Raw genomic sequence first — 27,496 nt, forward strand, 5'->3', positions numbered from 1 at the left:
GAATGTATGCAGAGTTTCTTTTGTTCTCTTTATAGGACAACAGTAAATGGAGTTTCATGATGGATGAACAACTCATGTCCTGGGCGACCAGCAGACCTGAAGTAAGTCTGTGTGTTCCTGAATGTGTGTGAGGTTTAGCAGATATGTGAAAGCGTGCGTTACGGCATCCGGATGTTCCTTGATCTTCCTCATTCGTCTCTGTCAGTATAGTCTTTGTGTTTAGCATTGTTCTTTCAGGCAGTTTTTTATCGCTCTTCACATGTTTTTATTCATTCGTCTTTTATAAATTACTTCACACAAACTCTACCAGCTAGCTGCACACACAACCTGGCTGTCTCTACATTAAAACTCGTTTCGTACTCATATAAAGCATATCTTTGTTGCATTTTTTTATCTTTACAGCTTGATGAATTGGTTATTTAATGGACATTGTCTTATTTCGCATCAGTACATTGAGATTGCATTTAAGAAAAATGCTTTTGTAATTTGTTGTGTCAAAAGGAAATAATGTTGTCATTTTAAAGTGCCCCAAATAGGCTTTTGCAGATATTACCATTCATTTAGTGTGTAATATCTGTCTGTGAATGTAGGTCTGCAAAGTTTCAAATCAAAGTGTACAACAAAGTTATGGTTACACTTTAGTTTAGGGTCCAATTCTCACTATTATCTAGTTGCTTATTAGCATTGACTGAATTGACTGTTTATTAGTTCTTATAAAGCACACATTAATGCCTTATTCTGTGAATAAGCATCAATTAAGCGTTTATTGTGGCAAAAGTCATAGTTAATAGTGAGAATTAGACTCTAATCTAAAGTGTGATTTTTCTCTCAAAAGAAAAAAAAAACATTTCTGAACTCCATTAAACAAATCATCAGTTGATCCAGTCTTTCTTTGCAACAAATTTGCATAATACCAGTCTATGATCTTCACTGGCTGCCCGTGAACTGCATCAATCGTGTCATCGAAATGTAGAGAAGGCATTTTTTTTTTTCTGCAGTGAAACCGACTCCATTGTTCTAGTTTGTGTATCAAGTGCTGACCTTGGATACATGTAAATCTATTGTAGGAGACCTCCAAAACAAAATTATGAACCTTAAAAATAGCATAATATGCTCTGAAACATATTATTTGAATCTAATAAAATTGTGTTTGTGTTTTACAGGACTGGCAGCAGGGTGGTAAAAGTGAGGTGTACCTGTGGGGTAATGGACGTCACGGGCAGCTGGCGGATGCTGGAACCAGCGCATCTGTGCCAAGCCTTGCACCCTCCCTCTCTCAGACTCAACAGGTAGAGTGCCAACACAAAATGCTGGCAAAACTAGCACAAAACATGCATGTGCTCATTTAATAAGAGTTATCCTCTCCATTTATCCATTTATATTCTTCTGATGTGTGTTTCTCTTAGGTGGTGTGCGGTCAGAACTGCACATTCCTGGTTCAGGCTAATGGTTCAGTTCTGGCTGTAGGGGAGGGCAGTTATGGGCGACTCGGACAGGGTAACTCAGACGACCTCTACACCCCAACTATCATCTCAGCTTTACAAGGTACTACAAATAACTTGAATTCAATGTTATATTCTTGTGCAGGAAATATATATTGCATGTATTGCATGGAAAATGATTTATTTTTTCTCTAATAGGTTATGTAGTGACGCAACTAGTGACATCATACGGGTCAGATGGACACTCACTGGCTCTCACCGAGACTGGAGAGGTGTTCAGCTGGGGTGATGGGGATTATGGGAAACTTGGCCACGGGAACAGCGAACGACAACGGCGACCCAAACAGATCGAGGCTCTGCAGGGAGAGGAAGTTGTGCAGGTATAGGAAATCACTGTCTAAGATAATCGCCAAAAGGATCACATGATCAGCTTTCATTTTAACAACCTTTCCCCTTCTCAGCTGGCCTGTGGATTCAAACACTCAGCTGTCGTCACAGCAGACGGAAAACTCTTCACCTTTGGCAGTGGAGATTCTGGACGCTTGGGTCAAAGGTCAACTTCGAACAAGATGATCCCGGAGAGGGTTACAGCATTAGATGGATGCCACATTGGACAGGTGCTACTTTGCCTTGTTTTGACTTGCATGCTACTATGTGCGTATATGACCTTTGACCAATGCGTGATGAGTCTAAATGACCTTTCCTCTCATGTTTAGGTGTCCTGTGGTATCAATCATACTTTGGTCCTCTCATCAGACGGCCTGACCATTTGGGCCTTCGGAGATGGCGATTATGGAAAACTTGGTATCGGGCCATGCACAGTGAAGTGCTACCCACAGGTACCATTGTACTGATCTTCTCACTGGCTGATCATAAGCTAAAATACTGTTCAAAAGTTTGGGTTTGGTAAGTTTTGGTCAGATTTTTTTTAAAGAAATCTCACCAAAACTGCTTTTATTTGATCAAAAAAACAGTAAAAACAGTAAATTTTTGAAATATTTTTACAATTTAAAACTGTTTTCTATTTTATTGTATTTTCTTAATGTAATTTATTCCTGTGATGCAAAACTGAATTTTCAGCATCATTAGTCCAGTCTTTAGTGTCACATGATCCTTCAGAAATCATTCTGATATACTGATTTGGTGCTCATGATACATTTATTATTATTATTATTATTATTATTATTAGTGTTGAATGATACAGGCCCTTATGGTCACTTTTGATCAATTTAAAGTATCCTTACCAAATAAAAGTATTGAAATCTTAAAGGAAAGTCTTACTGACACCAAACGTTCAAACAGAAGTGTAATATATGGGTTTTACCCATTGGCTCATTGACCTGCGTTTCTATTGGTTGGCAGAAAGTGGAGGCTCTTTGCAATAAAGGCATCAAAAAGGTTGGATGTGGAACGCATTTCTCAGTGGTTCTGGCAAAAGATGGGCACGTCTACACATTTGGCCAAGGTAGTCCCTCAAGGAATCTTCATCCAAATGTATTTATGTGTAAATGTGCCGTCATTTACATTTTTGAACGTAAAGCTGACTGTGTGTTTTTCAAAAGCACCTTTATGATGTTAAGCCCTGACGTGTGTGTATGTTTTTACAGAGCGTCTGATAGGTCTGCCAGACTCCATGCTAAAGAATCACAACCGGCCACAAATTATTCCTGCTTTGGAGGGCGTGTTTATTGAGGACATCGCTGTGGGCTGCGAGCACATTCTTGCTTTATCCAACACTGGAGATGTGTACGCATGGGGCTGCAACTGTGAGGCCCAGGTAAAGTTAGCTGGAATACTGCACTGACCCTTTACCATCATGTGTGATTGGGTGAATAATTAGTTGAGCTTATGTCCTCTATGTGTACATTGCAGCTGGGTCTGGGCCATTCCAATCCCGTCAAAGAGCCCACTCTAGTTACTGTTCTGCAGGGCAAGAACATCAGGCAGATTTCTGCTGGACGCTGTCATACCTCAGCCTGGACCACACCAGCTTTGTCAACCAGAGCATCAGGTACACACCACCACAGGCTTGGAAAAAAATTCTTGTGAGTTGGGTTGGAACCTCATAAGTAAAACTTTTTGGAACGCTCCCCCATGGGCAGATGTTCACTCATGTGCACCACACAACTAGCACCTTTTGGTTAATTGCAATCTTTTTTTAAATAAAAATAATTGATTTTTAGGCCTGAAGACATTATACAAATCAACAAAATCCTAAAAAAAAGTCTGTATACAATAAACAACAGTAAATATACAAGTGTTTTGGGTCATTAATTTTATCCATATACAATACACATTACACACACACACACACACACACATGTACAGTGTACTTGTCTACCTATCTAAGAGGGGACTTTGGTGTCGTTACACACTCACCAACAGGGGACCGCCGAGCGAAGTGGGGACATTTTTCAAGTCCCCTGTTAGTTATGCCTTAAAACATGTTAAAATCAACTAAAAAACGCTCTGGTGAATTTTTTACATTTTTGACCAAGTGGGGACTTGCGAGTGTGTGTGTGTTTAAGCCCATACTCAGCAGCGCTCCTGTAGGCTGGAGCAAGAACTGCAATGGCCCATTAACACACGTCGTTCACACTTCTCTATTGTCTGAATGCCTTGCTGTCCCAGAGGCTCTGAGACTGTAGAGCTGCTGGTGAACTGGCTGCTTATAGGAACTTTCAGTAACTTTATAATAACTGCATGGTATTAATCATTAGTTAAGCATTAGTGAACTGATAATTCACCATTTATTAAGCATTAAAATACATTAATAAGCAGTATATATGTAAATACAGCTATAAATGTTTTTTTTCTTGTTTTAATAGCATATCTATAATGTGTTTAATAATTGTATTTTCATACTTTATTAATGATCAATTTACATCTAAATGAAGTATAGCATTATTTACAAACCAGTTATTTAGGAGTTGTCAGTGGTTCATAAGATCACTTAGAATGTGTGAGTAAATTATATATATTATTTTTAGGGCCGGGACTCGATTAAAAAAAAATCTAATTAATTAGAGGCTTTGTAATTAATAAATCGAAATTAAGCGCATTTTAATTGCATAAATATTTGAACTGAGAACAGTGAGAAGATTTTTTAGTATATCATTTAATAATGACTGAATACATAAGCTTAAGCAACAAAATATTGTTTATTTTTGTTCAACCAAATCCAACAGACCAGTGCAATTGTATATGTTTTGCGTTGAGGTGAAACTTGAGGGTCGATGTGATATGCGAATTCCTTGTTGCATAGCTTGCACACAACAACCATGCTCTTAATGACGCTTCCATCGGTTCGTTCTTATAACTAAATTTCCCATCCACAGGACCAACCGAAGGGGTCTCGTCAGCGTCTTCGTTCATGTTCACTGCTTTTTTTTTTTTATTAGCTGAGGTATAGACTGTAAAAAAAAGTCATGAACGCTAGTTGGTGCTCCAGTATTATCAGTCCGCCCAGGGCTGGACTGGGACAAAAAAATCGGCCTGGGCATTTTGGCCCAGACTGGCCCACTACATATGAACATACACACAACTGAACTGTGTACGCCCTTGAATATGTATACCAACAACTCCTATTAAAACCACCAACCCCATCTAATGAGTGAGATGAAATAACTACTAAGTTTAAAATACAATTCTCCAATTGCATTGGCAATACCAGTCTTTCTCACAAGATGTTTATATATTAACTGTATATTAACGCCACATTAATTGTGGCGTTCCGCAAGGCTCTGTTTTGGGCCCTAAGTTATTTTTGTTATATATAAACGATATATGCAAAGTGTCGGATGTTTTAAATTTTATTCTTTTCGCGGATGATACAACAATTTATTGTTCTGACCCAAATCTTACAGAGCTTGTGTTGGTGGTAGAGAAAAAATTGTATAAACTAAAGAATTGGTTTGATTTAAATAAATTGTCACTAAATTTAAATAAAACGAAATTCATGGTATTTAGTAATAAAGAGTTAAATAATGAGATCAGGATTACTATTAATAAAAATATTTTAGAAAGAGTAAATCATATAAAATTTCTTGGAGTAATTATTGATTGTAAAATGACATGGAAACCGCATATTTTTAATGTTCAGAAGAAAGTATCTAAAATGATTGCAATTTTGTACAAGTTGCAGTATATCTTGAGTAAAAATGCATTACATTTACTTTATACTTCACTTGTTACACCATACTTAATGTATGGTATTGAAATTTGGGGAAATACATACAAAACTAGAACTAATCCAATCTTTTTATTACAAAAGAAGGTTATTAGATAAATTAATTATACCCCATACAATGCACCAAGTAATTTACTGTTTCATCAATCAAAAATTTTGAAGTTTTATGATTTTGTCGATTTGTACACGTTAAAATTTATTTATCAAGTCAAATATAATAAAACTCCTAAATGTTTGCAATTATTATTTTCCCAACGAGAAAGTAAATATGATCTTAGAGGATTATGTATATTTAACCAACCACAAGTACATTCTACATTAAGAGAACACTGTTTATCAAATAAAGGAGTTAAATTGTGGAATAGCTGTTGTAATGAGTTAAAACAAGCCACATCTATTTTTCAGTTTAAACAATATTACAAGAGAATAACATTGGAAAACTATAAAAGAATAAAAATGAATTAGACAGGCTTGCTTCTGGTGTGGACAATGGTTCACGAAAGTGTTAATGTTATTTTTATGAACAGATGTTGTCATTAATAAGTTACATTTCATTCTAAAGTTAAGGGCAGGCATAATAAGCTTTAGCTTCTGCCTGCACCTGGTCATCTATAGTATTTATGCAGGGATTAAAGTGAAAAAAATTCTTCTGACTGAAATTTTTTTCAGGCCAAGTCAAATTCCTGTAACTTTATTTAAATAGTCGAGACCAATAGCGTTTTAAGGGGAGATGTTTAAAACCAATATAATATTGCCAGTTTGCGTAATTTAAAAGCTATTTTAATCTATGAAAAACAATTACTTATCTTGACAAATAATCAACCATATACATAAGTTTTCAGTGCATGTTTTTATTTTATTTTATTTAAGTGAAGTTTTATAACTTTATTATGTAGGCTATTTAACTTTAACTTTGTAGCCTATTAGAGAGCCTACTTATGTTTAACTGAATTGTTTGCTTTATTTCTCATTGTATAGCTTATTATAGCCTACCTATTAGGGTACTTATACTTTTGAACGGGATATTAGCATTAAAACTGACATTTAACAAAAAAAGAGACATGGTTGTGTAATTTTATATATTCTAAAATATATAAAATATTATATTACTATTCATTCTCTTCACTGTATGTGTACGCATAATACAATAAAACGACACAACCCTGTCTGTTTGTTAAATGTCAGTTTTAATGATAAATAATGTTATATATTTTTAAAATGAAAACAAAAAGAAGCAGGTTTGTGTTTTAGCTATATTTCGTGTTGTTATAAATATATTATAATCAATGTGCGTTGCCTGAACCACATTTGTGTGGCCATTTATATGTTTTTGATAATAATTATGTTCATTTATAAATGAAAAGAGGCACAGTGGTGTTGATGAAAAAAGGCCGAGTTGATAACCGGAGTAGCCGCGTGCTGAGTGACGCGATCAAGAACGCGCTGTTAGCAGCGTCCTCTCGTCCTCGGGAGTTTGTTCTCTCGAGTCGAACTTGGCAAGTCCGAACTACCAAGGACGCAAGTCCGAAGTTTGTGTACTTGGTATTGAGAAACGACCAATATTGACCCACGTTCTGTTTTCTATCATGGGACCGCAGCAAACGAGCTGTGGCCTCGCCTGACAAGATTGAGTGAACAGGGTCCAGGGAGCAGTTTTTCCGTGAGCGGGAATTGAAAAACCGGAGTGGACCATGAGCAAAGTGATTACAGAATGCTTAGAGTGGAGAGAGTAACGTGCTTTCGCTCCACTCCAGGCTTTATCACATCCCCCCTCAGCAGGGTGAATACGCATCATCTTTCCTTAATTTAAGACCTATTCAAACTAAAATTAAGACATTTATCACACTGTTTGCGAAATGAAAGCCTATTTACGGCCTTAAAATTATGAAAAGTTAATTTAAGACATAAGGACAGACGGGAACCCTGCAATTGACGGATATCCGTCATAGACCCGCTGCAATTAAAGGAAATCCGTCGAAGCGACGGAGAACTTTAATCCCTGTTTATGTTTCGAATGTTTTGATTGATTGATTGAATGATCTGTAAATGACCAAACCGAATAAATGAAATATAGTATTGGTCAGCGCACCTCTGTCCCTCTAGGGGGGTTCGGGGGCATGCTTTAAAAAGGGTTAGCTCACCCAAAAATGAAAAATTCTGTCAGTATTTACTCACCCTCATGTTGTTCCAACCCCGTAAGACCTTCGTTCATCTTCGGAACACAAATTAAGATATTTAAGATATTAAGATCGCTCCTGCATACAGTCCGTAGGCTTCTTGAGGGAATGACACTTGCTGTCCCCGAAAAGTCATTAAAGACATCGTTAAAATAGTCCAAGTGACTACAGGGGCTCAATCTTAACTTTATCAAACGACGAGAATATTTTTGTGCACAAAAACAAACAAAAATAACGACTTTATTTCAATTATTCACTTCCTTCTCCATGGGCCTGTAGTCAGTTAACGTAGTGTGATTGCGTAGAGCTACGTCACACGAAGGCTCACTATTGGCCGACGCTGGTCATGTGTGTGTGATGCGTGTGACGTACAATAACAGAAGCTTACGCTATTAAACTAGTAACCTGACTCGCGCAGAGGGAGAAATAAACCAATAGTTGAAATAAAGTTGTTATTTTTGTTGTTTTTTTGCACACAAAAGTGTTCTCGTCGTTTGATAAAGTTAAGATTGAGCCACTGTAGTCACTTGGACTATTTTAACGATGTCTTTAATGACTTTTCTATGCCATCAAGAGTCATTCCCTCAAGAAGCCTATGGACTGTATGCAGGAGCGATCTTAATATCTTAAATATCTTAATTTGTGTTCCGAAGATGAACGAAGGTCTTACGGGGTTGGAACAACATGAGGGCGAGTAAATACTGACAGAATTTTCATTTTTGGGTGAACTAACCCTTTAATGTTAAATACATAATTAATCATAGTTATAATATTAATCACAAGACAGTTATAGCCATATATTGTAAAACACATGCACTGAAAAATAAAAGCAACTTTCATTATTAGCTTAGAACTAATTTCTGTAACTTGAAAGAGATATAAAAACATTATCTTTTATTTTGATGGAAACGGCATTCAGCTTTTATTTTGACAAAAAACATGGTTTACAAACGGGTCTTATACTCTCATTATAATTCTAATTAAATGCGTAATTGTCAAATATCTCTAACAAACAGTTCTCTACACTCAATGTCTCTCATGATCCCCCTCACTCCTAATCAGACACTGAAGGCGGTTTCTTTTTTTTTTTTTCACGCCATTTCTCTGCACATTCCTTGTGTTTCTTCTCCATCGCTCTGACTATTTTGACAGATACTCACTGACACTGCACGCTCTCTTAGCCCAGAGGGGGAGGTGATTAAAGATGTGATTGGACTAGCCCAGTGTCAATCAAGAAAATTTTGACCTTATACACTGCAAAAAACAAAAGAAACAAAAAAAAAACAAATATAAAAGTAAATTTAAGACTTAGTTATAACATAGATTTTGTGATAGATCTTATTATTTACTTCAGATTAGTTTTAATAAAATATATTTATTTTAAATGTCCCAAAGAAATAAACACCATATAACTTTCAGATTATTTTGTCTGCAACATTTTATGTAAGTCATTAAAAGTCCTGTTACAATTACCGTTTAACAATTAACAATACATTTTTACTCCTGTTAATTTCATATTGGTGTATTTCACCTGGGGTAGTCTTACACCAAAACAAAACAACAGCAATAATGAATTTAATTAAAAATCTAAGAAAATTATGTACATCGAGCCACATTTACACCTGTTATTAACATGAATTTTCATCAATCTGATCACAAGAAATTAAAAAGACAAATGGCTGTTTACACATAGTCACTTTAAACGTGTATGTCACCATGTGTGATTGGATTTCAACCTACTTGAAAGTGTTAGGTTTCTGTCTGTGTTTTGTTCCTTTTTTGTCGGTTCTTATCAGTGTATGGTTTTTCAGCTCATTGTGGTTTTACCAATGTACTTTAAATAAACTGGACTGCTCCATTTAAATACAGCTTTTATTTCATCCTCGTTTGCAATTATCATGGCCGAAAGTAGACAAGATCAAACTCATTCAGATCCTGATTACATCTGTATATCATTGTCCCAATATGATTGTATCTAAAAAAATATATAAGTTAATGCCAAGTGTATAGGACCTTGTTTATTTTTTTGAATCAGTGAATATTTACATACATACACATTCAATCACTAGTTTTTGTTGCTGAGAGGTAGACAGTAAAACAACAATATGGTAATCTCTACAATATCCTCGTTTATGTTTAAAAATATAAATAAGTTAAAAGATAGAAAATCATATCATGGTTTTAGCTTTGTTGTGTTCCTAGATCCATTTACCACATCCATGTTTTAGACATTCCAAATATGTATTATCAAGTATTATCAATTGTATAAGTTTTTGTATTTGAGCTAACATATCTGTTTAATACTAACAGTCTGAGTAAGTAACATTAAGCTCTCAAGTGTCTGCTTACTAAAGCAAGATTTATGACATACTCATCATATTTCATTTATTCCCCACCTGCTAAAACAAGGGCTGTCTTAGAAAATGTTAATGTGTTTAAGTATAAACATTGATATATAAACGTGTAAAAATACATGTGGTGTGATTTGACTGTATTGTAAACAGCTCTGCTAAATTACAGAGCTGATTGAAACATATCCCAATGGCTGTGATCGGACGCTTTCTCACTGTGTTTTCAGTCCCTGAGTGGACTGAGCTGCAACCCCCACTACCTGCAGGACATTAGCATCTCTATGGAGAACGGCTTCAAAGGCCAGGCTGTGAAAGTTTACCTTAGACCTAAAAATACATATGCTTAAACAAGTCATCCTATACTTAAAACACTCTGAGGACTCTGCATGTATTTTTTGAGAGATTCAACAAGAGGAACTATTAATATGAGCTTTCGTTTCAGATGTGGTATAAAGGTTTAGTTAAACCAACAAAAATATGAATGCCCATGGTAATCTGCTACATCCCTATAACATCATTTGATTTATAAATGAGCAGATTTTTTATTTATTTATTTTTTTACATTGTGGTAAATTACTTTTTTCTGTCTTTTAAAATATTTTAAATAGTAAATTAATTGGGGTTATACCAATGTATTGGTGAGTAAACAGTGAACTAGATTAAATATGCATGGAACTCCAAATAAACAACACATGGTCCAGTACTTTCTTAAAGGGATAGTTCACTTTGAAATTAATTTTTGATGTGTTTTATCTTACCTCAAGGGCATTCAAGATGTAGGTGTCTTTGTTTCCACAGTATTTTCAATTTTGACATTTTTCAGTCAAACCGTTGTTGTCTATCAGTCATACACTGGAGGCTAAGGGGGTCCACCAAAAAGCATGCACAGAGAAGTCCAAATTAAACATGATTTAATGACTCGTAAATGTAAGTACACATTGATGGCCTAAGACACGAAATGAGCGGTTTGTGTGAGAAAACCAACAGTATTTATATCGTTTTACCTCGTGTAATCACAGTGATCTGAATCTGTTGTTCAATGTCCAACTGAACCGAACTGAATCAGTTCAATGTTACGCCGGAAGTGATCGCTTGCGTGTGACGTCACTCAATATTTACACAGAGATTTCGGAAGTTTTACCTTTTACTAAACATATTTAGATATCCCGAAATCGTCTTCCATTGCGGTTTGGACTTCTCTGTGCTGCTCTTTGGTGGACCCCCTTCACCTCCAGTGTATGACTGATCAACCCGATCTCACGACCAAGTCGTACGAATTCGACGAATGATTAAAAAGTGGCTAATTCGTAACAATTCATACGACCTCACACGTACGAATTAATAAGATTTTGCTAAATCGTACATATTTTACGAATTGGCCAATTCGTATGAATTCGTACGAATGACCCACCCCTGACCCCGCCCCTAAACCTAACCATCACGTGGGTTTAGACAAATCGTAGGAATTAGTACGAGTGAGGTCGTACGAATTAGTACGAATTAGACACTTTTTAATCATGCGTCAAATTCGTACGAATTGGTCGTGAGATAGTGTTGGACTGATAGACAAGAACGGTTTGACCAAAAAATGTCAAAATTGAAAATACTGTGGAAACAAAGACACCTACATCTCGGATGCCCTTGAGGTAAGATAAAACATATCAAAAATTAATTTCAAAGTGAACTATTCCTTTAATGTCGGTAATTTAATGCATTCAGTAATCTGAAGTAACCAATGCTATTATAATACATTAATTAAGTGTATTTATCTTATTCATATGAGCTCATAAAAACACAACCGTTTATAAGTTTATAGTAACTCTTAAAAAACACAACCTCATTGAAAATGGGTAGCACTTTATAAGTTTCCATTTATTAATATTGTTTTTTAACCAAATTAATGAAAATGAACCAACCACTTATTTTTTTACTAACATTAAGTTTTACTAACTTTTTTTTTTGTTGTTTAAATAATTTGTTGGTTAGTTAGTAAAGTGAGTAAGGGATGTAGGCTACATCCAGCCGTCTATTATCGCAAAATAAACACTGAGAAGGGTGAATGACCCAGATGTGAAGTAGCCATATAGTAGCAGCTATTCACTAGTGTGAATTGAGTTGTTTTAGTTACAAAAAACAGCAATATCCTTTCATTGACATAGTGCTTAAAACTATTCTTTTGGAATGTGTGGTTAACGATTTACATTCAAGCTAGGTAAATTTGCCTTTACATATGATAATCACAGGTGATTGCAGTTTAGTAACTTCCTGCATGTTTTTATCTCGCTAGACCAGGTGTTAATAGACTACATTAAATGCTTCAATTCACTAGCAGATATACTAGCAGTGAAACAATCAGAGGCAGAATTAAGACAGAAAATCATATTGTTGTTGTAAATAAGCTATTCATCTAAGCGGATTCATTCATCAACTATTTGTAAATAACCTGTTCAGTTGTAACAAGTGTATCGACTGTTTTTGCTTCGGCACTTATTATATTGTCTGCTCTACTCTTCGCAAAAGCTGGAAAAACATTTTGGCCACAACTTAGGGACGTGAAAAGGGCTGTCACTCATTTACTTCACCTTACTTTATAGTTAATTCAACGTTTACATACTGGTGGTTGATGTAAAACGTTAAAAAAGTTAAAGTAAATAGGATTTTTAAAAGTAAAATACTTTTGTTTAGGTTCATTATGTAAAAAATAACACAGTCTCATCCCAAATCGTCATATAACTGACGTTTTGGGACGTATTTTGACCATACGTCAATATCCGCCTTTTTAGGGCCCCCTTAAACGTCGGTAGATGGCGATCCCGGGCCGTCATACAACTGACGCTTTACCTTTAACGTCAGTTAGGTGACGGGTTAGGTTTAGGGTTAAGTTTAGGTATGGGGTAGAGTTAGGATCCCATAACCTCATCTACCGACGTTTAAGGGGGCCCTAAAAAGGCGAATATTGACGTATGGTCAAAAGACGTCCCAAAACGTCAGTTATATGACGATTTGGGATGAGACCGGGTTGTAAAAAACAGGAATTTTACTTTTTAAATGGTTAGTTCTGTGGATATCTTAATAATATGGTATCTGTTTCTCTATGGCATTTTATTTAAAAATCTTTAATCCCAATCAGAGCATTTGAGCAAAGATTGCATTGCGCTCGACCCAATCCAAGCAAACGTTCCACTTGTGTGCCGCTCACACTCACATCTGATCAAATCCCGCTCCTACAGGTTGTTTCTCTGTGCTAGATATATCGTTCTCTTTGTCATAAACTTCTTGATCAAATGTCTTAATTGCAGTTGGCTTATGGATAACAGTTAAGATATTTGTGGATTTAACATCCTTAGCTCTTTAACCTAAAAAATGTATTAATCTTTGTGAGGAGCGCATGTAAGCAACCGGTAATTATGAATATTTTTTAACTGGAAGTTATTACAAGCACTCACTTACGGTTTCTTATTTTGGGACAAAAAAACAACAACACAAAAATAACATAAACATGCACTTCCATTCATCATCTGAGCCACACCAAATAAAAACAAACATACATTAAAAAATACACTGTGGATATTTTGAAAACATCTTAAAAAATTGAATTAGGGACTGACTGGACATGTAAGGGGTGCAATTGTTAGAAATTATTTTTGACAGAATCAAAATGGTTTCAGTAATGGTTTTAGCTTTGTTGTGTTCCTAGATCCATTTACCACATCCATGTTTTAGACATTCCAAATATGTATTATCAAGTATTATCAATTGTATAAGTTTTTGTATTTGAGCTAACATATCTGTTTAATACTAACAGTCTGAGTAAGTAACATTAAGCTCTCAAGTGTCTGCTTACTAAAGCAAGATTTATGACATACTCATCATATTTCATTTATTCCCCACCTGCTAAAACAAGGGCTGTCTTAGAAAATGTTAATGTGTTTAAGTATAAACATTGATATATAAACGTGTAAAAATACATGTGGTGTGATTTGACTGTATTGTAAACAGCTCTGCTAAATTACAGAGCTGATTGAAACATATCCCAATGGCTGTGATCGGACGCTTTCTCACTGTGTTTTCAGTCCCTGAGTGGACTGAGCTGCAACCCCCACTACCTGCAGGACATTAGCATCTCTATGGAGAACGGCTTCAAAGGCCAGGCTGTGAAAGTTTACCTTAGACCTAAAAATACACATGCTTAAACAAGTCATCCTATACTTAAAACACTTTCGTTTCAGATGTGGTATAAAGGTTTAGTTAAACCAACAAAAATATGAATGCCCATGGTAATCTGCTACATCCCTATAACATCATTTGATTTATAAATGAGCAGATTTTTTATTTATTTATTTTTTTACATTGTGGTAAATTACTTTTTTCTGTCTTTTAAAATATTTTAAATAGTAAATTAATTGTATATCGCCTACTTTCTTTAAATGCTGCACCATCCCATAGTTTGATATTATTTTTGAACTTTTCCTTTATTAACTTTATCATGTTTTATCTGCCATTGATATAGGTTTGTGTTCTGTGCTCTATTTAAAATGCATGCAAAATAATACTAATTATGAAAAGTACTTTTTCCTGATCCAGTTGATGTTTACAACTGGATTTAAAACTAATTTACCAACAGATTCTACCCTTATGTTAATCTAGCTATTTGATTTCAATCACAAAACATTTGCATAACAGAACCAATAGTAATGTTGGCTAACTGTGGTTTATCCGATGGCCCAATCACTGCTCCGATAGCAGAACGTATATCTCTCTATTCCAGGTTCCTAATTCACACTTCATGTTTGGCATTTGGAAGAGCACAACTTTAGAAGACTTCAACGAGATTGTTTCCTACATTGGAGAGTTATCTTTCTATTATAGTTTAAAGATTTATCTACCTACAAGATCCCAAGATCCTAAGCGCACTGAGCCATTTCTCATCTCACTTTTTTTCTTTCCGAAGTAAAAGGTAAGTTGTACATTCTAACTTCATTTTATGATGATTTGTAAATGCTAACATTATACAATGTTTTTGCATCCTCTTACAATGTAAATGTGCATGCAGATTGGTATTATTGATATTCAGTTTCTTTTTAAAATGATTTTATAAAAATACTTGATATAAAAAGTATAGTAAAAATGTAGTAAATTATCAGCCACATTGTCATCTTTTCAATAAGTTATTGTCTACACAAATCTAAGTTTTTTCTATTTTTTTTTTTTTTTTTTTTTTACTTAGCATATGCACTATATCCTGCATAAAATGTTCTTATATTTCACAGGAAAATGAGACCCAAAAGAGTTTCTCCTGAAAAGGAAGCCTTGTACTTCATTGCTTCGGGGAAAGATAAAGACACATTCGAGAAAAAATTAATGTGTGAAGAGAAAGGTAAGTTACGGCATTCAATTCTGCCATCAATATGACTTTGCAAAACTTAATTAAAAGCTAAGTTTGGTCTCTAAATAATGTCGAATGGTTGGGTTTAAAATGTGTAGCTAAAAACAACAGGCTGTTAAAAAAAAAAACACAAGAGAAACAAAAAAACATGATTGAATCAGTTAAAGGTGGATTTATATCTGTTTTCCTGCCTGTATTTATGCTAGCTGCTGATGTCCAAATTAAACTCCATTGTGTAGATGTGCGAGTGATCTTGATATTATTTGTATGTAACTGCCAGTTAGACTCCGGGGGCCTGTTTAACAATGGAAATTATCAATATTCAGTGTCATGATACATATGAGTTTTGTAGTTTTGCACTTTTAGATGTAGATATCGTATTTGTTTTCCAAGCAGGGCTACCATTTAAAACAGTTTAGACAACCATAACAACTTTATGAATCTTTTCTCATACTTAATTTACACTTATTTATACCCAATTTATTAGGTTTTGGAGTAATCGCCACAAAACATATTGAGCCAGGTGAATTCCTACTGGAGTATGTTGGAAGACACATGGCTGGATCTGAAGGAGAGACCCTTCTCAAAGACTACTCAGCTGAAGATGCAGTTTTTTTATATTTCTACTCCTTTCAGGGACAATCTTACTGGTAAGATTAAATTAATAAATGTTCTAATGAAGTATAATTACATCATATTATGGTATGTTTATATACAGTGTTTTTAAAATATTTCACCATACAGTGTTGATGGCAGTAAAGCTACAGAAAATCTCGGACGATACATAAATGATGACCACATCAAGCCAAACAGCAAAATTAAAATAGTAAGTCTGTATTTAATGTTTTCGTATTGTTTGTCTTATTCTTTGTTTTAATTACTCCTTTTATAGAGCCTCATCTTGATTGTAGCATTATTTGACATTACAAACTAGACAGTTGTGGGTCTTTCAAATGTTGTTGTTTTTGTTTTCAAATGTGTGTTTGTGTACTTTTGTGACCAACAGATAATGGATGAAAAGAAAATGCCACATTTGTGTGTATTTGCGTTAACAAAAATCAAGCCAATCATACCAAAGAAAAAATCATACCAAAGCCTATGGACTAGTATGCAGGAGTGATCCAGCTCTCAGATTTCATCAAAAATATCTTAATTTGTGTTCGGAAGATGAATTAATGTCTTACGGGGTTGAACAACATGAGGGTGAGTAAATACTGACAGAATTTTCATTTTTGGGTGAACTAACCCTTTAAATGCTTTGCTTAAGTTGATGAAGACCTCCACTGTGTATTGCTTTATCCTCAGTTGCAGATGTAATTTTTCCTATGAGTTCAATTAATGCCAAAGCAGTTAATCTTTTTTATCTCTAAAGCCATATTGTTTTTCATTAAATAATTTGTGTTTTTCTAAAAAAAAAAAATAATTTTTGAGCAAACAACTTTTCAAGGATTTTAGAAAACCGAGAGAGCAATGACACTGGTCTGTAGTTGTTAAAGTGTAGTTATACATTTCTCCCAGCCCTGCAAATCTGGTCCTCTAGTTATAAAGGAGCCCAAAACCCTTTAAAATCAGCAACAGACCAGTCTGACCAGTTAGACAGTCTATCTCAAACCAATAGACTATCTAGTTTAAGCCCCCCCTTTCTAATAGATTGATCAGATAGCGCCCCTTTAATCTTTTCTATTTTACCTGTTCATAATCATTTTTGCATGAATTGAAACGCATGATTGTTCATGATTTTCATGCATGATTTAAATTGTATTATATTACATTATTATTATTCATGTATTTAATTTTATTCATGTATTTAAATGTATATATGTAAATGTAATGTGTTTGAAAATACACAATAAACCTTGAGCAGTTAAAGCTTCAATTGTTCTTTTTTCTATTTCCTATAGTGCTACTGTGCAACCTGTAGAATATGTAGAAAATCCATAGAAATATTATTTTAACTGTTAAATAATACTCTATTTCTACGGATTTTCTACATATTCTACAGGTTACACAGTAGCACCAAATAAATACAATAACATTTCATAACTGTATAATACTATACAGTATTATTAAAAATTAACAGTGTAATACTGTACTTTAATATGGTAAGAAATTACAGTAAAATAATGTTATTTGATTTTACAGTATGCTTAACAGTACTGTAGTTAGTGTTAAAGTAATTTTATTGTTGAATGAAATACAGCAAGTACTGGATAATTGTTGCCAGTAAGTTACTGTTAATTTGACAAGACATTTTTTTACAGTGTATTTTATACAGAATATAAAAAAAGGATAAAACATAATGGACAGATGTGTTGGGAAATGGCAGTTGTATTAACAATATGGCATTAAAATATATTTTGAGCCACCAATCCTACTCCTACCCCTAAACCTACCCCTAACAATTCGTTAAAACTACGTAAACTAACGTTACAATTATGAAGAAAAACGTGACTAACAGAAAAGTATAATCACAATAATATATTTATTGCGAAAATGTCAAAACCGCTACCAAAAGCCGTTCACATGAAGATGCTTTGCAGTCGCAGTCCTCTCTGGCAACATTGTAATAGTTTTGTATGAAGTACAGAGCAGAATTTAAATTAATAATCAATGAAAATGTTCATCCGGCTTCAGTTCGCAGCTTCGCACTATTTCAAAAGAACTAAACCAACCGTCACAGTCCTTCATGTCTCAATCTGTGATGAGGCAGGGAAGAGCCAATGACCATTTGATATCTCTGCCGTAAAACACGACGTATCGCTTCTCAAGGGCGCGATTTTTGAATTTGAATTCATCACCAGCGCGGGATTTGACGTGTACGGTTGCTGCTGAGAATGGAGGCGAAGATCACGACTGGATAAAAGGTTGAATTAGGATTTTTTTCTTGTAAACAACGTAGGCTATGGATTCTAAAGATTTGGATTACATCAAACTAATAAAATTGATGTCTTTTGTGAATTTATGTTTTGTTTTATAGGAGAAAACACTTTCTGTGCCTCACGGCAAATAAACTATATTACAAAATGGTTAAACGAGTAAAGTTAAAGAATGTATTTTTAAGGTTTTATAGTGTATTGTTTAACACCATGCAGGCGAAACGAGCAAAATGTTAATATTTATGAGTATTATATCAATAAATGAGACTGAAAACGTAATAAATAAGACAGTTGAATGCAATAGAGTCAAAACATAATGCTACGATTTTAATATGCATAAATTGTGATATGTACAAATGTGTACATCGGTGGATTTGTTCAAATGTAAATAAATTACGTTTTTGTGCTGTCAATAACGTAAATATTTTACATTTTAGTTCTGTAAATACGTCAGTATTATACGTTTCTGCGCATATAAAACGTAATTATATGTACGTATGATAGAACTACACTTTACGTACAAATGCATACGTATTCTCATGAGATCACATTGGATTTTAGTCGACTAAAATATAATGGGTTTAGTTAAATTGTAATGCGTTAATTTAGAATTTAGAATAGAATAAAATGTACAAACCCATACACTCCCGAAGAAAACATCTATTAACCTATTAATATAAATGATTTAAAAGTCTGAACATGCAATACAGATACGGATTTAACTACTGTGATTTAAAAAATATCTTAAAATTAAATAAAAACCACTTTTCCTAAAGTACAACACAGCCTTTTCAATGGATGATATACAGTATGCATTCTTTATAACCATGCATACATCCTTCTTTATTCTTTCAAGCAGAAATATTCTTTGTGTAAATTAAATATAATTAATCCTTATTATACTAAAGCTATTAACAAACTGTGATTGCTTTTCTCTTTTTCTTTGGTTGCTTGATCAATATTAAGGACACAGACCACATTATGTTTGTTGCCACTTTCACTTTAAGACGTCGGATTATTTCCAATGACATGCGGATCCAATTGCACTGATGCACATCCGATACACTCACAACTGTTTAAGACATAACCGACATAATTTACATGAATACTGTCCAAAGCGGACATTTAAAGCACTCAATAACCTTGCCCCTTCATATTTATTGGACCTTCTTAATATCTATATTCGATCTCGGACTTTAAGATCGTCTTCCTCGCTCACTCTTGTTCTCCCTAGAACCCGCACTACTTCTATGGGGTCCCGGGCTTTTAGTTTTGCTGCTCCTTATTTATGGAACCTGCTGCCACAGGATGTGCGAAACAGTGAAAGTATTCATGTTTTTAAATCTTGCCTTGAGACCCATCTTTTCCGGCAGGCTTTTATGTTTTATGTGATTTATATATATATATATATATATATATATATATATATATATATATGTGTGTGTGTGTTAGGGCTGGGCAAAAAAAATTGATTTTTCGATTAATCGTTTTTTAAAATGTGGCCGATTCAAAATCGATTCTCAACGGCCTCGAATCGATTTTTTCCATATAAAGGGCTCGCGGACGCGGTGCGGCGTCTTCTCGTCTCACTGCACTAGGCAAGCACTAAGCTAGGGTTGAAACGATTCCTCGAGTTACTCGAGTTACTCGATTACAAAAATTCCTTGAGGCAAAAAATCTGCCTCGAAGCCTCGTTAAATGACGCAGTTCCTATGGCGCACGCAGGGATCTGATTGTTTCACACGGACCGTTATTCAGGAAGCACACCACAGCGCATGATACATATGACTTCATAAATTGCAGAGAATGTCTAAAGTTTGGGATCATTATATGTTTATAAAGGGAGAGAACAAGATGCAATGTGTCTGCAAAGTATACCTGGCAGGGCTGCCAACTCTCACGCATTCAGCGTGAGACTCGCGCAATTCGATTTTTCACGCTGCGTGTATATCCCTTCGGTCAAATGCCTGAAAGATGAGTTCGTCTATAGATCTACCTGTTGAGCCACTCGTGATCGACTAGTTTTACCGCCGCATATTAATTCGCAAGTTAAAATATCCTGTAATCTAGTGCGAGCGCGCATGCGAGATGTTGAGCTCCTAACCGCGGCTCGCGCACGACGGCAGAGAGGTAAGCGAGCGCGTGCACCCATGTCTCTCTCACGCGCCAGTCAGACCAATTGCGGCAATTCATCATATGCTTAAACTTTTATGTAGCCACGCAACAAAAATTTCAGCATACATTCACCGGGACGTGATGGAGGAACAAATATTGTGAGACACACACACACACACACACTCTGATGTTTGTCTTGAGATTACAGTTGAAAAAGTCTGATTCTTATTTATAATTGTTTTATTTCCATTTATTTATTTTTTATAAATTGTACACATTTGTGTACCTGTTTGGGTTGATATTTTATATTAATATATTTTTGTTTCCAGGTGGGTAATTTGCAGAAGGTGCAATCCTTTTTTTGTAATGTTGTATTAAGAAGACAAAACTAAGGCCAAATGGGCTTTACTATTTAAGTTTGTATTCAAAGTTTTACATGTTATGGGCTACATGTAACAGGTTTTACAGTAAATTGTTTTAACTGTATTGTTATATAATTGTTGGCACTGGCACTTATAAACACGGGTAAAAATTGCAATAATTAGTTGTGGAGCCAAATGTTGCAGTTGGAATAAATACCTCTATTTTCTTTTAAATAAATAAAAGCCAAACACCTTATCATTTTCGTAATACATTATTTGTTTTGGTTGCTTAAAAACACACATAAACAAATTATCCGATTACTCGATTAATCGATCGATTAAGTGCTAGATTAATCGATTACAAAAAGAATTGATAGCTGCAGCCCTACACTAAGCGCTGCAGCTGTCGATACACACTTGCGTTTAGGAGTCGGGACACGACGAAATATTCACTTGCACAATCGGGCCAGCATTGCATCGTAACCTATGATGGTAACTAACGTTTATAATTTTCACGTCTTTTTAAGTTTTAGTTTAAACATTCAAGCAATATTAAACCATCCCGTGCTCGCGCACTCTCAGAGATGTCTTTCACTGCGTGCACATACAGTAAAGCCAATCCGCCTCAAACAGCTCGCCTGAAACAAACGTTTTATCCCTGGATTATATCGCTTTAACAGTTAAAAACACGCAACATTATGTCAAAACTCTGGTATTGGTGAGTAACCTCGTAAAGACAGTCTAATGTCTTAAATAAGCATTAAACGCGTGTGACAGACAGACAGTACAAATGAGACAGGGATCCGTTCTTAAAGTGAACGCAGCCATATGTGTCTGTCATTAATTCTGTTGAATTAAAACAACAGAATATAGCATTAATTCTAAGCAATCAGAATTAATAGCCTTTGTATTTAATTCAGTCTGGACTAAAAAGACTATCCAGTGTTATTTTACATTGGATTACTTTATTCAGTTTCTGTAGTATTTCTGACATACCAAAAAAACTCTTTATTCTATTTATTTGCTACTTTTTTTCAGTTTAATTCGAAGATTGAAATCAAGCTTCCATGTGTTACTTAAACTCTTAACAAAAACAAAAAACAAAATTTATCTATATCTATCTCAAACATAAAATAACATGATCCTGTTTGATCAAGCTGTGTGACTGTTCTGACTTTTTTTGCATATTGCATCAAAATCCTGTCTATTCTTTGTATGCATTTAGTGTATCTAGAATAAAAAGAGTTTTATATACAGGTTTGTGGCTCTTAAAAAACTTTTGCTGGTAATTTACTCACCCCCATGTCATCCAAGATGTTCATGTTTTTCTTTCCTCAGTCGAAAAGAAATTAAGGTTTTTGATGAAAACATTCCAGGATTTTTCTCCATATAATGGACTTACATGGGAACCAGACGGTTCAAGGTCCAAAAGACGGTTAATAACAGTTTCAGATGCAGCTTCAAATGTCTTTAAACGACACCAGACGATGAATAAGGGTCTTATCATGCAAAACGATCGGTTATTTCAAAACTTATTCCAAAAATGTAACTTTTCTAAGGACAAATGCTAGCCTTGCTCTATTCTGTCAGGCGCGTTTGTAACGTCACGTATTACGTAATTACGTTCAAAAGGTCACGGGCGACGTAGCCGGAAGTACAGAATCAAAATCGTCCGACATCGTTGTTTTACCTTTTAATTACTTTTTTGTAAACAGCGTTTGAGTTAGTTTGCACATTCAACCTATGCGTTCAACTTGTAAACACTGACTCTGTACTTACGGCTACATCGCCCGTGACCTTTTGAACGTAATCCTGCTGCCGCCACAGAGTGCCATTTAGTTTTATATAAAGTTTAAATTATTTTATTGTCTCAAATCGTTGATAATGTATACTGACTTTGCCCTATGCTGCAATAAATTTAGTTTTGCATTCATTTACATAAATCAGCTGCTTGAATGACAATTGCTGATGTAATTGGGTTTTCATGTGAGATTCTCAATTCATTCAGTTAACTGATGCTCTGAGGTAGTTTTCAGACTGCAGACTCAGCAACGATTGTATTTAATTGTACAGTACAATTATAACATAGAACAAACATCTTCATTTCATGTCATTAAACATAACAATATTGCTGCCCATACACTGATGAGAAAGTGTGAGTCCGGTGTGCGATACTTGGAGTTGTCCTAGACGTGGCGCAGCGCTGCGCTTCTCATTCGGTGTGCGACCCCCTTTACGGATGTGTATTTCACTGCCACTTCAATTCACTGTTCACACACACACACAAAGTCCCCACTTGGTTGGATAGATATCATTCAGAAAGTTCCCTCTTGGCTAGTGTGCAGCGACACTTCTGTGTTAATACATGTATATGTTAGTAATATAGACGTGTGTGTGCAATGGCACATAACTATGGCAAGTAAATTGTTAGGGACTGCATAACAAAGCATAGAAAGTATATGAAGAGAGAGCGTTAAATAAGAAAAATAGTATATATATATACATAATGTATATAATAGATATATAATTTAACTGTAATGAAGACATATTTCACTGCCAGTTCACACACACAAAGTCCCCACTTGGTTGGATAGATATCGTTCAGAATGTCCCCTCTTCGCCAGTGTACAGCGACACTGCTGTGGTAGTAATATATAAATATATAGTTTTAGATCGGTAAGATTGTTTATGTTTTTAAAAGAAGTCTCTTCTGCTCACCAAGGCTGCAATTATTTGATAAAAAAAACAGAAATATTGTGAAATATTATTACAATTTAAAACAGTGTTTTTCTATGTGAATATATATATATATATAATGTATATAATAGATATATAATGTAAGCGTAATTAAGAAAGATTTCACTGCCAGTTCACACACACACACACACAAAGTCCCCACTTGGTTGGATAGATATCATTCAGAATGTCCCCTCTTCGCCAGTGTACAGCGACACTGCTGTTAGTAGTATAGAAATATATAGTTTTAGATCGGTAAGATTGTTTATGTTTTTTAAGAAGTCTCTTCTGCTCACCAAGGCTGCAATTATTTGATAAAAAAACCAGTAATATTGTGAAATATTATTACAATTTAAAACAGCGTTTTTCTATGTGAATATATTATATATATATATATATATATATATATATAAATATATATATATATATATATCTATATATATATAATGTATATAATAGATATATAATGTAAGCGTAATTAAGAAAGATTTCACTGCCAGTTCATACACACACAAAGTCCCCACTTGGTTGGATAGATATCATTCAGAATGTCCCCTCTTCGCCAGTGTACAGCGACACTGCTGTTAGTAGTATAGAAATATATAGTTTTAGATCGGTAAGATTGTTTATGTTTTTTAAGAAGTCTCTTCTGCTCACCAAGGCTGCAATTATTTGATAAAAAACCCAGTAATATTGTGAAATATTATTACAATTTAAAACAGCGTTTTTCTATGTGAATATATTTTATATATATATATATATATATATATATATGAAGAGTTCAGATGCAAAAGCCTCTAAGTGCCATTTGAAATTTTCTTCTAGAATGATCATTTTTTTCAAGCTTGTATATTTAAATTCAGTACTTTCACTTAAATAACAACGAGGATTACCTATTAATTGTAATTTAAGTGAAATTACTGAACTTGAATATATAAGCTTGATAAAAAATGATCATTTTTGAAGAATATTTCCAACGGCACTTAGAGGCTTTTGCATCTGAACTCTTCATATATATATATATATATATATATATATATAATGTATATAATAGATATATAATGTAAGCGTAATTAAGAAAGATTTCACTGCAAGTTCACACACACACACAAAGTCCCCACTTGGTTGGATAGATATCATTCAGAATGTCCCCTCTTTGCCAGTGTACAGCGACACTGCTGTTAGTAGTATAGAAATATATAGTTTTAGATCGGTAAGATTGTTTATGTTTTTTAAGAAGTCTCTTCTGCTCACCAAGGCTGCAATTATTTTTTTTTAAAAAACACAGTAATATTGTGAAATATTATTACAATTTAAAACAGCGTTTTTCTATGTTAATATATTATATACAGTATATATATAAATATATATATAAATATATATATATATATATATATATATATATATAATAGATATATAATGTAAGCGTAATTAAGAAAGATTTCACTGCCAGTTCACACACACACACAAAGTCCCCACTTGGTTGGATAGATATCGTTCAGAATGTCCCCTCTTCGCCAGTGTACAGCGACACTGCTGTTAGTAGTATAGAAATATATAGTTTTAGATCGGTAAGATTGTTTATGTTTTTTAAGAAGTCTCTTCTGCTCACCAAGGCTGCAATTTTTTTTTTTTAAAAACACAGTAATATTGTGAAATATTATTACAATTTAAAACAGCGTTTTTCTATGTGAATATATTATATACAGTATATATATAAATATATATATATATATATATATATATATATATATATATATATAATAGATATATAATGTAAGCGTAATTAAGAAAGATTTCACTGCCAGTTCACACACACACACAAAGTCCCCACTTGGTTGGATAGATATCATTCAGAATGTCCCCTCTTTGCCAGTGTACAGCGACACTGCTGTTAGTAGTATAGAAATATATAGTTTTAGATCGGTAAGATTGTTTATGTTTTTAAAAGAAGTCTCTTCTGCTCACGAAGGCTGCAATTATTTGATTAAAAAAACAGTAATATTGTGAAATATTATTACAATTTAAAACAGCGTTTTTCTATGTGAATATTATATATATATATATATATATATATATATATAATGTATATAATAGATATATAATGTAAGCGTAATTAAGAAAGATTTCACTGCCAGTTCATACACACACAAAGTCCCCACTTGGTTGGATAGATATCGTTCAGAATGTCCCCTCTTTGCCAGTGTACAGCGACACTGCTGTTAGTAGTATAGAAATATATAGTTTTAGATCGGTAAGATTGTTTATGTTTTTAAAAGAAGTCTCTTCTGCTCACCAAGGCTGCAATTATTTAAAAAAAAAAACAGTAATATTGTGAAATATTATTACAATTTAAAACAGCGTTTTTCTATGTGAATATATTATATATATATATATATATATATATATATAAATATATATATAAATATATAAATATATATATATATATATATATATATATATATATATATATATATATAATGTATATAATAGATATATAATGTAAGCGGAATTAAGAAAGATTTCACTGCCAGTTCACACACACACACAAAGTCCCCACTTGGTTGGATAGATATCATTCAGAATGTCCCCTCTTCGCCAGTGTACAGCGACACTGCTGTGTAGCAATATAGACATGTATATGTTTGAGCATTATATAATGACACACCCACACACACACACATATATGTGTATAAGTATGTATAAGTTACAAAATGAAGACAAGATTTCACTGCCAGTTCACTTCACTGTTCACACAGACACACAGTTCAATTGCAGGCTATATGAGTCCCCTGTTGGTAAGGTAGACATCGGCCAGAGTTTCAGGTCCCCACTTGGCATGTTTTTTTAAAAATAAAAAAATGCATATTTAAAGTTATATTATGAAAAAAGACCTTAAAAGAGAATTTTGTACGTCATTTTTGTTTCTTCAAAATGACCAGAAACACTAGTCCCCTCTTGGCCAGTGTAGAGTGATAGTCCCCTTTTAGTAATATAGACGTGTATGTGTGTACACACATGTGTTTTTATGTACAGTACTTTTCCACAGTCTCTGTTGCTATTGACCTCCAAGAAGTTTCATGTTGTTCCCAAAGACTTTTGTGTGATTTATCTTTGAATCCACTAAATCCCAAATTTGTTCACTTTGACTTGTTCTCTGTTCTTTCGGTGGCCAGAAGAGAACTGGTCCCTGACTGAGTCTGGTTTCTCCCAAGGTTGTTTTTTTTCCTCCATTCTGTCACCTGATCGAGTTTTGGTTCCTTGCCACTGTTGCCTTGGCTTTTGGCTTGCTTAGTTGGGGACATTTAATATTCAACAATATTATTGATCTGCCTTACTTAAGGTGGACATTGACGCAATTTTCTTCTAGAAAAAAACTTGTTGTATTATTTTCATACAAGCTGCTTTGATACAATCTGTATTGTAAAAAGCACTATATAAATAAAGGTGACTTGACTCGGCCAACTGTGACTTAATAGCTTACACATACAGTACATACTATATTTTGGTTATCACCAATACTGTTAGTTTAGGGCAGCTGTGGCACAAACCTTACATTGGGTGGAGGTTTAATACATTTGTTAAGCACTGCTGAAAAATGCTGTTCTGAAAAACTTCCTGTTCATCAAAGTATCTTTCAAAAAATATTATCACAAATAATTTCACATTTTCCAAATCAGCACCAAATCAGCACATAAGAATGATTTCTGAAGGGATCACGTGACTCTGAACACTAGATTTGAACATATATCCAAATAGAAAACGGTTGTTTTAAATTGTCAATTTACTCAAATCATAAACATAAATCTTACTGACCTCAAACTTTATAGATATGCTTGCCTTTGACATATTAAATTTTTTT

General features: G+C 34.2%; 1 protein-coding gene and 1 long non-coding RNA gene across 7 annotated transcripts in view; both read left to right on the forward strand.

Moving 5' to 3' along the window:
- Positions 1-27,496, forward strand: part of LOC120490733 (putative E3 ubiquitin-protein ligase HERC1) — a 90,492-nt gene that overhangs the window by 55,128 nt on the left and 7,868 nt on the right. For all 6 annotated transcript variants that reach the window (XM_039688121.2, XM_089123892.1, XM_089123893.1 and 3 more), the window contains 9 exons: positions 36-101; positions 1,164-1,289; positions 1,407-1,545; positions 1,641-1,822; positions 1,904-2,059; positions 2,159-2,281; positions 2,805-2,907; positions 3,050-3,219; positions 3,315-3,453. In XM_039688121.2, the coding sequence (XP_039544055.2) occupies positions 36-101; positions 1,164-1,289; positions 1,407-1,545; positions 1,641-1,822; positions 1,904-2,059; positions 2,159-2,281; positions 2,805-2,907; positions 3,050-3,219; positions 3,315-3,453 (1,204 nt within the window). The remainder of the gene's footprint in view (positions 1-35; positions 102-1,163; positions 1,290-1,406; positions 1,546-1,640; positions 1,823-1,903; positions 2,060-2,158; positions 2,282-2,804; positions 2,908-3,049; positions 3,220-3,314; positions 3,454-27,496) is intronic.
- LOC148970787 (uncharacterized) lies at positions 14,383-18,690 on the forward strand. Its single transcript, XR_016147685.1, has 5 exons — positions 14,383-15,116; positions 15,430-15,536; positions 16,033-16,195; positions 16,290-16,371; positions 16,552-18,690. It is a non-coding gene; the product is annotated as an uncharacterized LOC148970787 (long non-coding RNA).

This window comes from Pimephales promelas, chromosome 19 (genome assembly GCF_988280905.1).
Source record: "Pimephales promelas chromosome 19, fPimPro1.hap1.1, whole genome shotgun sequence".
NCBI classification, from domain to species: Eukaryota; Metazoa; Chordata; class Actinopteri; order Cypriniformes; family Leuciscidae; genus Pimephales; species Pimephales promelas.